This window comes from Molothrus ater, chromosome 3 (assembly GCF_012460135.2).
Source record: "Molothrus ater isolate BHLD 08-10-18 breed brown headed cowbird chromosome 3, BPBGC_Mater_1.1, whole genome shotgun sequence".
Taxonomy (NCBI): Eukaryota; Metazoa; Chordata; class Aves; order Passeriformes; family Icteridae; genus Molothrus; species Molothrus ater.
The window spans coordinates 56,581,898-56,594,350 of NC_050480.2; the positions used below are offsets into that span (position 1 = coordinate 56,581,898).

The 12,453-nt window shown below is 44.2% G+C and overlaps 1 protein-coding gene across 1 annotated transcript in view; it reads left to right on the plus strand.

Annotated features, from left to right (window-relative positions):
- The window catches only part of FNDC1 (fibronectin type III domain containing 1), a 62,880-nt gene that overhangs the window by 14,953 nt on the left and 35,474 nt on the right, over positions 1-12,453 (plus strand). The window contains exons 2-5 of the mRNA XM_036381002.2: positions 7,899-8,108; positions 8,466-8,564; positions 10,371-10,485; positions 11,609-11,796. Of these exons, the coding sequence (XP_036236895.2) occupies positions 7,899-8,108; positions 8,466-8,564; positions 10,371-10,485; positions 11,609-11,796 (612 nt within the window). The remainder of the gene's footprint in view (positions 1-7,898; positions 8,109-8,465; positions 8,565-10,370; positions 10,486-11,608; positions 11,797-12,453) is intronic.

Below are 12,453 nucleotides of genomic sequence, written 5' to 3' on the forward strand. Positions count from 1 at the left end.
ATGCTGCTCCCTTTTCTGTTAGCGATTGAGGATTTTATTTTAGAAGGGTCACACCCCCTACATGCTGTTCCTGATTTACAGGGTATGCTATATCCATCCATATCCATCTCACTGCCTGATGTTTGGAAGCTTTCAGGAGGCCTGCTGCTGGGGTAGCTTTCATGTTTTGCACTCCCAGAAGTGGCTGCTGAGTTGAGCAGTGGGCTGTATTTCTCCAAGAGCTGAAACAGTGGCCTGATGTAAACCATGTGTTTTGGAGCCCAGGCCATGCACATTAGTGTGGGTGGCAACAAGGATCTCCAGGGCCAGAGCTGTGCAGCCAGGAGAGCTTGAAAACCACCTGCTCAGTTCTTCTGGACTGTCAGGGGTTTCTGTCCTCTCATTGGACCTAAAGGAGCAATGACTTGGTGCCTCTACCTCTGGAGCAGGGGTAGATTTCAAAATAAGTTGGAGACAAAGTGTGCTACCAAGGCTTCATCTGGGAGCTAGGCAGGTTTAAGCTGTGAGAGCAGTGAAAAGCTTTGAATGCAGTCTTGAGTTGAAGAACTCAAATGCATGTGGTGAGGAATATATTTAAGTGCTCATGAGACTGATATCATTCTCCAGGTGACAATTACAAGTGAAAAATGTATGCTATAGTGGCACAGATATGTAAAATAAAGCAAGGGGGCTGTTTTTAAGGCATAGCTGTCTACAGCATCTCTTGAGAAGAATGTTGAAAGAGAAAGAGGGAAAATGCAAGTTTTAGAATTATAACAGTGGGGTTCTGGGAGCTGTATGGCTCAGAATGGATGGCTTTTGCTGTTGCAGCTCCGGGCCCAGTTGGAGGAACTGTTTCCGTAAGTTTTTGTTGCTTGGTTAGTGCATACAGCAAAGCACAGCTTACTGAGTCTCAGTTCTCCCCTGCCAAGTGCCATGATTTTACCCCCTTGTCATGCTGGCTGAAGACACTATCCATGCCTTTGTAGTTGTCATTTTAGAGGGAACCTCAGGTGGGCCCTAATCCATCCCTGCATTTCTCTATGGCAAACCCTTGCCCAGCTATATGCTGTGGATGGTTGCACTGATACAAATGATGCTTTTCTGTCACCTGTGATGCCTGTTCAAGCCAACCAGTCACACCTGCAAGGCAGCAGGGTTAGGAGGCAGCTCTGTCCTCATGGTGACTGGCAAGAGGAGGATGTCCTGCCAAGGAATGTGCACAACCACATACCTGTTGTCCATACCTCACATGTGGTTGCAGTGACTGTGCACTTCATCTTTCTGGTGCTGGAGTTCTTTATAGTGCCCATACCTGCCAGGTGAGCAGCATGGTCACTGATAATGTGCATTTTAAAGGTTTTGGCTGTATAAATAGGCTAGCAGATGTAGATGAGCGACTTCATGATTAGGGCAAGATACCAAGGGTGCAGTCTTCAGGGAGAGCAGACAATTATAGCCCAATAAGTTAATGGAAAGAATCCCCCAACTCAGCCTGTGGGTGAAGCCAGGAATGGTGAGGGCAACCCTCTACCTTTGCCAGCTGGTTTCACCTGCTCTGTCCTCTCAAGGAACCCCCTAAGCTGTTGTCACTCCAGTACCGCCTTTCCTCCAACTCAGTGAACAGGCAGGTGTTGGACAACACGCTGAATGGGTACTGCAGACCAGGGCCATGGCTGTAGTGTGCTCTGACAGCCTTTGTGAAGTTCCTGGGGGTCTTTGCACAGTGGTTTGATCACTGGAGAAGCCCAGATGTGAGGTATCCAAAACTAGTGGGTGTGAGAGACAGACATGGCCCAGCCTCAGAGGGCTCCCATCAAAGGTCACTGATGCAGAAGGAAGCCTGTGCATTGATGTCAGTGGGAGAACGTGAAGCCTTTGATAACTCACTGTTGGTTTTTCCTAAGTCGCAATACACGTGTTAATCGTGTAGAATTACATTCCTGAGTTTGAAAGGTGCCCTGGTCCACTGTGCTTAGCATTCAGAGGGCTCTTCAAAGGGAGCGCTGGAAACTTCTGTTGATGCTGTCAATATAAAGAATGTCCTCTGGATGCCAGGTAACTCCTCTACAGATGTATAATGAATCGCTTTCCTTAAATCGGACATTACCGCTGGATACTGGTCCTCTGCCCGAAACTCCTGACCGGAGCCCAGTGAATTATGGCACAGATTCCATTGTGCTTTGCAGGAACTAAAGCGTTCCAGTCCCTGCTTTCTGCGCCAAGCAGAAGTGTGTGGAAATGTGCTAAACTATTTTTTCTTTTTTTTTTCCTTCAAGAAACAAAGGACTTTTATGTCGCCTCTACTGCTGTAACTGAGTAACTTATTTCCAGGAGGAGATCTGAGGTTGAGTGTATAAATTAATGGCATTACAAGAGTTGATCAGCCCACACAGGGAAAATTTAACAGTGCATTTTAAAATGCTAGGGGACCCACCGACCCAGTAAGCCTCAGGGTGGATTTGTTTTTCCGTTGCAGTCCTACTTTCTCTTAGGTCATATACTTAGGCTTTTACACGTGTTAACTGCTGCAGTACTCTGAAGATCCCCACTAGAGCTCGTGTTCTGCTCTGTGCCAGGGCAGATCTGAGGGAAATCACTGATCCCAGAGTCTTGTGCATTTAGAGCAGTCAGCACATCGCAGTTTGGAGGGCCACATCAGCACTGTTTGAGCTGGCTCACCCACTGCAGGAAATATCTTTGCAGAGTGAACTCTTCTTGGGATGGCCCCAGTCCAGCCCTCATTGAAGCTGGTGAATTGCTCACATTTTCTTAACTGAGCTTGGGTCAACTTAAAAAAAACCCCATCAACTTTAAAAAAATCCAGTAACACTTAGACAAAGTGACATAGGACATTAATTTTTGGGTGGAAAACAACTATCTTCCTGTGGTATTGTGTTTGTCCTCTTTCTTCTTTTCTTTTCTGCTGATGTGGCTTGGGGGTAGCTGTATGGTGACAGGTAACAGTCAGACTATGTGAGGGTGAGGAGGACAGCAGCCACCCCTGTGTTGATTGCTGGATGAGAAAAGTGAGATGTTTTCTTTCCCCTTTGCTTTTCAGTTATGGTAAAAGGATGTTTTTCTTTTCCTGGTTATGAATAATCAGCAGAGGTTGAAAGCCTTAAGTTGCACAAAGGACTCCAAAGCTTAGATGCCTGGCTTTGCTGGTGAAGCTCTGCTTTCACCTTGTCAAATACACTCTGTTTCATAATCTATTTCAAATTGGGTGAAAAAACAAGATGGTGTATCTGAATTGCCCCAACTCTTAAAGCCAACACACAAAGTGGTTTACCTATTGGAAGATAGGATGTGGAAATCAGCACCTGCTGGTGGCATGAAGAAGAAAGAAGTGATCATGTTGCAAAGTATTTTTGAAAACAATAAATTTTTTCCTGGTGAAGGTCTGGCCATGATGCAGCCAGTACATGAACACTGCCACGTGGATGTGGGGGTTTGCTCTCTGACTTCCCTGGTGCTTTCTGCAGAGCTGGCATTCCTCAGTCTTTCTGCACCCCTGGGCAGGATCCTGTCTTGGTTTCATGAGCTGACCAAGAAGGGCACCTGTAGAGTTGCCTTAGGATGTGTTTGCCATGTGTGCCCTGAACTTGAGTGTCATGGCTCAAGCAGTTGCATTTAGGAGTGTCCAATACAATAGGTTTTATGAGTATGAATGTTTTACACCTCAAAAGTAGAATTAAATTTAGAATTGCCAGCTAAGGAATTGAAATATAATGTGTCTTTCCCCCCCGTTCTTTAGTTAACTATAATTTTTTGCTACAAGTACAGCTGACATCTTGGAGATAGGGCTTGGATGCTTATGGAAATGTATATTATACAGAGTGTTGTTTCCCACAGAAATGGCCACAGAGATCTAGGAACTGCATCGAGCTGAAGTACTTTTCTAGTCCTGATGGTGGTTTTGAGTGGAAAAGCACAGGGTGTCTGTAAACTGAGTTGCTCAGCTCTGAAATTGGATTGCAGATTGCCAGTGGTGCAAAGTTCTTACCTCAAAGGACAATTAGTTGAGCTTAGGGAGCAGTTAAAGACTTCTTAAGACAGGAATCTGCTTTTTGAGAAGGATAAATGAACTTAAGCAGTTCTTTTCTTCTGAACTGCTCTTCTGAGCAGTACTTTTTCTTTAACCTTTCATACTGTTTTGTCTGGTAAAGCAGTAGTAGTCTCAAGTACAGGGTTCAGAATCAGTAAGTCTCATTTTATGCTTAGAACTTAATTTAAAATAATAGTAAAAACTAAACCACCACATTTTCCCTAAAAGAACTGCAAAAATCCTGCCAGTTTGCTGTTGCAATGCAGATTCTGATGATTTTTGGTCAAGTTGTCCATTGCAAAATTTCATTTACCAGCTACCATTTTTGGTCTTTTCTGATGACTTTGTTATCTCTTAGCAGATACAATTTCTGCCTTTCTGTTGCTTTGGCCATGGCTGGGCCACTGTACTCAGTCTCCCAGACTTCTGCCTGAAGTGAAAAGAGAGATTCATAGTTCCTTATAAACTATATGTATGTTGTCTACTGGCTGTGCCAAGTGTCATCTCTGCAGCAGAACACATTTTATAGGTCCAGCTTTCCAGTCCTGAAGTTATGGTGCACAAAGTGTAGAAAAGTTTTTGTTGACTGTGGAAGGCAAAAGGAAAAACCTGTACCTAGACTTGTGGTGGTAAATTGAAGTGCCTGATTTTTTGTGACCTCAAATTTCAATGACTTTTTGTACCTTAATAGGTTTGAGTTGTCTGGTATGTTTTCCCCTGCAGTTATAGATTGGTTGCTAGGGGTCAGTACTTCCCTTTTCTTCTGGAACTATTTTGTGTTTTCCTTTGCTAGATAATTGATGAGACCCTCTGAAGAATCTGTATGATTTGGCAAGTGCAAGCTGCCTCCTTGTGTGGTTGCTCAGAGGATGTTTTACCCTCAGCTTAGACCTTGCACTTTGGGCTTACATAATTCGTAAAATGCTTTCCTACAGTACAGAGACATTTTGGCAATACTAGTGGACATTTCATCTGTGAGAAGTCAGTCTCAAGGCTTTAATCAGCTCCGAATTTTTAGGGCCAAGATACTGTACACAGATTCCTGCAGTTCTGAGTAATGTTGGATTTCTAGACTGAAGAGAGTGAAAGGGAGTGACTCTTTCTCCTTTTCAAGACTATAAGAAAGCATTTTATTTTAATGTAATTGCAGGTTGATCTTTAGATGAGTTCTGAAGGTGATTACCAGTTGATTTAGTTTGACCAGAGTGAAAGTTCAGAAACCTCTTAAATCAGTTTTGGAACTAAAGAGAAAATGCTTACAGGGGTAAATAATGGGCAGATGAGGAAGACTCAACCTTAAGTTCAGTCAAGTACTTGGTAGCTAATTATTTTAAGGCTGTTTAATACTATTGTTCCTGGGGAGTTCAGTATCCCCCCAGGAAGGGGCATCATTGGGAGTTGAATGACTTAAATTATGCATGGGATTTATTACTTCCTCTTCCCATCCCTTCTCTTGTGAGTTTAGCTTGTTTAGGACAGTTCTAATTTTTTGGTGGGATTTTTGTTGTTGGTGGTGGTGATTCTGAGGGATTTTTTTGAACAAGAATAAGCCTGGCCAGGAGGATAAAACTCTGGTCTTTAGGATACAATGAGTTTCTCTTGTTGCTCACTGTCTACAGTCCCAGGGTTATCCTTCTTGTGGAACTCAGATTTTTTTTTCCCAGAGCTAAGATGAGATCAGGAGACCAGGACAAGGGGATGCTGAGGTTCAGGGGCTGTGACTGCAGAAGACAGTGACTCTGTTGGGGACTTAAGGAGTGTGACATGTCCTCCTGACTGGGAAGTGCCAACCCTTTGGCATGGCTAAACCTTGTGGGACAGCAACTTGGTGGGTACTTCTGTGGGGAGATGTAAACTCAGCTTCATCTAACCCTGTGTGGCTGAGGTCAGGGCCTTCAGCCTTATCCCAGACCAGGGATGGCTCTGGGCTGTGGTAAGCTCCTGCTGTTACTCTTCATTTTTAATGAGAAGTCCCTTTCTTGTAAATCCTGGAACAGGACTTCACACAAAAACACTGGTTTTGATGGATCAGCAGTTATCAGCATTGACATTTTAACCATTGCTGATAACTCCATCTTGGGTGCCTTCAGACTCCTGCTGGTGAAGCTGTGATGAGAAATGATAAATAGAAACTGGAACTAACTAGTGAAATGGGAACAATGGTAGTAGAGTGTGGTACTACCATGAGGAAAGTAATTGAATCCTTGGAAAGCCCTGGTTTTAAAATCTCAGCTGATCCCCTGCATTCAGCCTTAGGGTCAGTACAATTCTCTTTGCCTAAAACCACATTTGTTTCAGATTGAATACTTTCCATATGTCTTTCTGGCTGGGCTAGTTCCTTTTGTATCCTTCATCCCTTGCAACTCTCTATTTTAATTGCAGATGAAAGCTGCAGCTTTGACTGGGGAAGCAGAGCTGTTGGGCTGCAGTGTTCTTCCCAGAACATACAGGGCTGCTGAGAGAAAACCAGCACAGTGTGCTTGCACTGCAGCCTGTAAAAACTTCAGGCACCTGGGAGAGTGTGGCTGGTTGAGGGGAGATGTTATTTCCCTCAGCCAGGGCTGGGATGCTCAGGAGAAATGTTGAGATCTGGGGATGTGGTGGCTACCAATGGCACATTGGCTTCAGTGAGAGCCTAAGGGAATGGGGCTGGCTCAATCTGACAAACAGGAGGATAGGGAAACATCTCTCAGCAGCCAGCTGCTCGTTGATGGGAGCCTGCAAAAAGTCACTTCTTGGTGGGAGCAAGGCACATGTAGCCATGTAATGCTGGGCAGCAGCTGCAGGTTGCTGTTTGGGAGGTTTGGGTTGGACATGAGGAAAATGTATGAGAAATAGCATGGCAGCAGGACCAGGAAAGGGATCATACCCCTGCACTTGGACTGGTGATACTCAACTACTTTGAGTTCTGTGTCCAGTTTTGGGCCACTCACTACAAGAAAGTCATTGAGGCGCTGGGGGAAGTCCAGAGAATGGCAGCAAGGCTGGGAAAGCTCTGGAGCACAGGTCTTATAAAGGAATGTTTTGGGAGCTGCAGTTGTTAAGAATAGGTGAGAAAAGGTCTCAAGGGAAGACCTTGTTAATCTCTACGACTGCTTGAAAGGAAGTTGTAACATGGTGGGAGTCAATCTCTTCTCCCAAGTTGCAAGTGACAGAACAAGAGGAAATGGTCTCAAGTTGGCCAAAAGGAGGTTTAGATTGGATACTAGGAAATTTTTTTTCACTAGAAGAGCTGTTAAGCCTTGAACCTGTGTGACTTCTTAAAAGACTTGTCAGCAAATGTTAAAAAAATACCCAACTTGCATGAGATACCTTTTACAGTGCTCAAGGGATCATATAATGAGAGTTTGGTAAGTCAGGAATGAAGGCATGTGCAGAACAGATATTTTAGAGAACAGAACAATTAGAGGTGGGTTTAGGAGAAAAGAACCTGCTTTTAATAGTAAAACTGCTCTGTGCTTCATTTTACACTGAACTTTCGCTCTTCCCAAAAAATAATGTACCGGTGTGCCTGAAGTGGGGAAAGGGGGTTTAAAAAAAGAAAAAAGGAAAAGATTTAAAAGGAAAGCTACAAGACACCCCAGTTTCTGGCAGGAGTCCTTGTATTACGATATGTTTTCACTTTCAAGGTCTTGCACCAGTCTGTCTGAAGGGCCTGGGAAAAGGCACTGTTGAGTATTGTACATCCCACTTGGAAAGCTTGTTCTTACTCCAATTTGGTTTTATAGAAACAATTAAAAAGCTGTAAAATTATGCCCTTTGTTCTGATCTTCATAGATGTGTTTCCAACAGACATATGTGGAGTGCCAATATCATGTGCTCCATAGTAACTATCATGGGGTTTGTGTGTGTGTTTGCTTATTTTGTGAAGAGAGAGCCATGCCAAGCAGACCTCTGAGAGTGCGAGCCCAGTCTCCAGACAGCAAGTTACCTTTTCGGTGGAGACCCCCTTATGGAGCAGGCTTCAGGGGTCCACACAGCAGATCCCAAGGCTATCCCCGTGGATATGGAGAGAGCAACCGAAGGATGAGCTATGCTCCGATGCTGCAAGAGCGACAAAACCAGGAAGCAAGAAAACTGGGTGAGTGAAATTTCCCTGAGAGCACCTGGCTTAGCTAGCACACTGCTGTAGTCCCCTGCAGCTGCTAGGTGAGCACATATCATGTGCTGTCCTAGGTATCAAAAACCCTTCTTCCTCTGTGTCTTAGCAGAGTGAGGGTATTATGTAGAGAATCATGTAGAAATTGTAGGAGAACTCAGTGCTATGTTAAAGAGACACCATGTGCAAGTTTGTCATATTAACACCTGAAGGAAAGGGTGGAGAGAAGAGCCATACCTCAGATTCTGCTTGCATGTGGTGGGACCACTCTGAAATCCATTCGTTCTTATAAATGAAAAAGGTTACAGGAAACCTTCTGTTTTTTCCCTGCATGCACAGCCTCTGAATCAGTTCATGTGGTTTCACTACCATCAAGGAGCTCACAAGGAAGGAGCCAACCTGTCTATAGGTCATCTTTAACTAAAAGAAAAGTCACAGGTATGTTTCTTTCACATCCACTGTCAATGAGTGGAGACAATTGGATGCAAAGTGATAGCTTTGTGATTTTTACATGGGAAGTCTTTTGATGCTAGAGCTACTATGTTTTTCTCTTTGTGGTGAAGAGCTTGATGGATGTCTCTAATTCTCTAATTCAAGCAGGATTAATAAAATAATACAATTTTGTAACATGGCTGGTTGAGTTTCTGAGGTCCTGTTTATTTTTTTTTCTTTAATCTCTCCTCTCTATCTACCGACAAATGTTATGCATTGCAGTAACTGCATGAGAAGACTTGATTAAATCAAAGCCAGGCCCCCCAAAATGATATGCCTTCTTTCTCTCAGATCTATAACCCCTTTTTTGAAGGGTTGATTACCAGAAGCATCAACCCAGCAAAAGTTTTCACTTACATTGGAAAGAAGTGATTGCATGCTGCTGCCACTGTTAAAAAGGATGACTGAGATTCTGAGTCATCTCCATGCCAGTGTGCTTTTTCACCCCCTCATACTGTGATGTGGATGGCATGGGAATGGCAAAGTGTTTAGGAGGTTTTGATGGTGATAAACACCTATGCCAGAACTGAGAATTGTGGTTGAACTGTATTGAAATCCCATCTCACACCTTTTCCTTTTTCATGCTCACTTTCTTTCTTCAGGTGCTCCCATTGCAAAACTTTGTCAATAGGCCCCCTAAGCTACTTGTGGGTAGTAGATGGGTCCTCTTGGCCATTTTGTATGGTAGCTGTTTGGCATGGAAAACCTGGAACTGTCTGAAAACCCTGTGCATTAAAAACCTGTTTGGAAGAGGGGGAATGTGCCTCCCTGCTGCCTGCCATTTCTGCAGGCAGTGCTGGGTTTTGGGCTAATGCCCTTCTCTTGCTGAAGAGAAGAGCAATCTCTCCCAGAATTTCAGTCATATATGAGTAAGATCCCTAGAGACTGAGATCATCCTCCAGAGTTTACTGGCTCTTTTCCTTTCCTGAGACATCGATATTTTTTCCGATGTTACTTGTCTATAAAACTCTGTCTGGAAGGTCGTGCCTTGTACATTCTGTGCCTTTGGGAGACTTGGAAATAGTTGCCATTACACTAGTAAGGAAAAGTAATAAATCTCTCATTAGCCAGTAGATAGACTAGACTAAAACAACTTTGATGGACAGATAGAAAAGGGAACCTAATCAAAATTAAACACCTCAAAATATCAAATTAATTTCACTTAATTTTAAAATTTTGTAAATTATTTGCAAAAGGTACTCTGATATGTCATAACAGCCCACTTCAATGATTTTTTTTCTTGTATACCATAAAAAAATTAAAGCTGAATTCAAACAATCTGTTTGAAGCACTCAAAACCATAAAATATACATTATTCTCCCTTGTGAAAAAATTTTTGAAGAAGGTTTTATTTTATTGCCCTTCAAAATGAAACCTGATTTTAAAATCTCAGAATTTTCTTTAAGACAAAATTTCTGCTCTCCAGGTACCTCTCGCAGTGCATTTGCCAGAGATAGTGAATATCAGTGTGTTAATAAAACATTTGCTGTGAGTAACAGTTTGGAGACGAGTAGAATATTGAAGGACTGTCGAATGTATTAGTACTGCGGCCTTGCGGGCACACAGCTAACAAAAGAAATTATCTTTCCATGAAATACCATCAGTAATCAATGTAATTAATTTTCTACTCCCACCTGTATCTCTAAATCAACTGTGCTGAGTGAATATTATGGCGTCAGTTGAAGACATTTGCTGTTTTTAAAGAGAACTCCAGTGTTGCTAATGATATGCTGTTCTGTTTTGCCTTTTCAGAGGAGGAAGAGGTGGAGGTGGCACAAGACATAACTGTTCGAGTTATGTCCTCTCAGTCTGTGCTTGTTACTTGGACAGACCCACTGTATGAAAAGAGGAAGGTTGCAGCAAATAGGTACTTAGCCCTGGGTTTTTAAATGGGTACTGAAGGGGAACTGCTGCCAATGCTCTACTGAATGCTTTTGCATTCATTTAATTGCTGTTGGTTATGAGAAAAATTTAGCTTGCCTCCTAGTGCCCTGCTCATTAGCATTTAGAGACCTGTGTGAGTGTTGTACTACAGGGGTTTACATCTCTTCTGAAATGTTGCCAGCACCAGCTCTGGTATTTATTTGGCTGTTCCAGTCTTGGTGTATCACCACAGCCAGCAAATCCCCAAAGATGCATGGGCAAAGAAGGAGTGGGGGACAAGGCACAGCCCACAGAGGTGAGGTGTTGGGTTGAGTTGTCAAAACAGACTACAGCTTTGAGATGACCATGCTGTGGGTGGAGTGGGAAAGACACATCCTGCAGTGGGAAAGACATCCATCATTGCACCCTGCATCCTCTGACCCTTCAGAAACCCCTTACAGCTGATGCTGAGCAGGCTTGGGCTCCTGTGAGTGAGACCTTGGCTTGTGGCAGCATGCTGTAGCAGTTGGAGACCAAAACAAACAAGGAAATGGCTGGAAACTGCCAAAGATCTGAAAGCACTGGATTGTGTTGCTCAGCCTGGGAACACTGAAGAGCTGTGCAAACTGGGGCTGAAGTGTCCTGAGAGACACAGCAGGAAAACTAGCAATTTTAGATATTCTCTATTTCTTTGTGGAAGCAGTTATCAAGGCAGACAGGTGGGAACTGAGCCACCGGTGCTGCTCTGGGAGCAAGGGCCTGCCAGCAATCCAGCCATGCCCATGGCCATGGGGCAGTGAGATAGTGGCGTGGAACCACACAGCATGCCTGGCTCAGTTCAGGAAATCCTGCAGCTTTCCCCCAGGGAAAAGGGTGTTTTGAATAAGTATCTTGAAAGAGCCATCTTGGAGAATCCATCCTTTGGGGTGAAAGCAATCACACTCCATTAGAGAAAGGAAAAAAACATGCAGGGCTTTGTTGTTGGTACTTTGTTGTTTGCACTTTGGTAGGTTCCTCCCTAAGCCCCAGCAGGCTACTTGAGGGCAAAGCATCCCTGTCCCACTCTGGTTCTGCTATTGCTGGGCTCCCACATGCTCACTTTCATTTTCCTGTGTTTCTGGTGCCAGGCAGTACAATGTTCGCTATCGGGAAAAGGGGGAATCGGCGAGGTGGGATTACAAGCAGGTGCCCAACCGGCGGGCACTGGTGGAGAACCTGCTGCCAGACACTATGTACGAGTTTGCCATCCAGATCTTGGAGGGAGAAAAGGAAGGCAAATGGAGCGTGTCCGTTTACCAGCGGACCCCAGAGGCAGGTATGCATTCAGAGGGTCCTTGGGCTAACACAAGGCATAGGGTTTGAGCTGTGGAACAGGGCTGACTTGAGGGAAAGCCAGAACAAGACAAGTGATTGCTTGGGGCAGCAGAGGGTTGAGAGTGTGGGAAAGGCCTCAGTGCTGCTGCCTGCATCCCTGTGGTAGTGAAGCACACCAGGAGAGCATACTCAGCTGCTCTTGTGGTACAAGGAGAACAAGGCGAGGCAGCGCAGGTATTTTTGTGGGATGGTTCAGCACCTTGGACCCCTGCAGCTAGATGTGCTCCTTCCTTTTAAGAAGAGCAACCTGGCTTCCATTCCTCTTTGTGGACCGCAAATTTAAATCCTCCCTCCACCATGGAGAAGCTGTCATGCCCCTTTGGTACAGGGAAATGCTCCATAACAAACAAATTACTGTGTCGTTCTGGCTAAGCCACAATAGCAGTCTTGTGCAGACTTCCTGTTTTTAAAATTAAGGAATAAAATTTCACTATGGCAGTCTGAGAGAGAGATGTGACAGAGACAAGCATGGACCTGAGCCATGTGTATACTCTTCACGTTTATCTTTGAAGTAGCTGTATAGGAATCTCTGCTATGGAGCAAAAGGTGTATGCTGTGTTGATTCTTACTTGCCTCTTCTGTGTATGGCTGTTTCCCA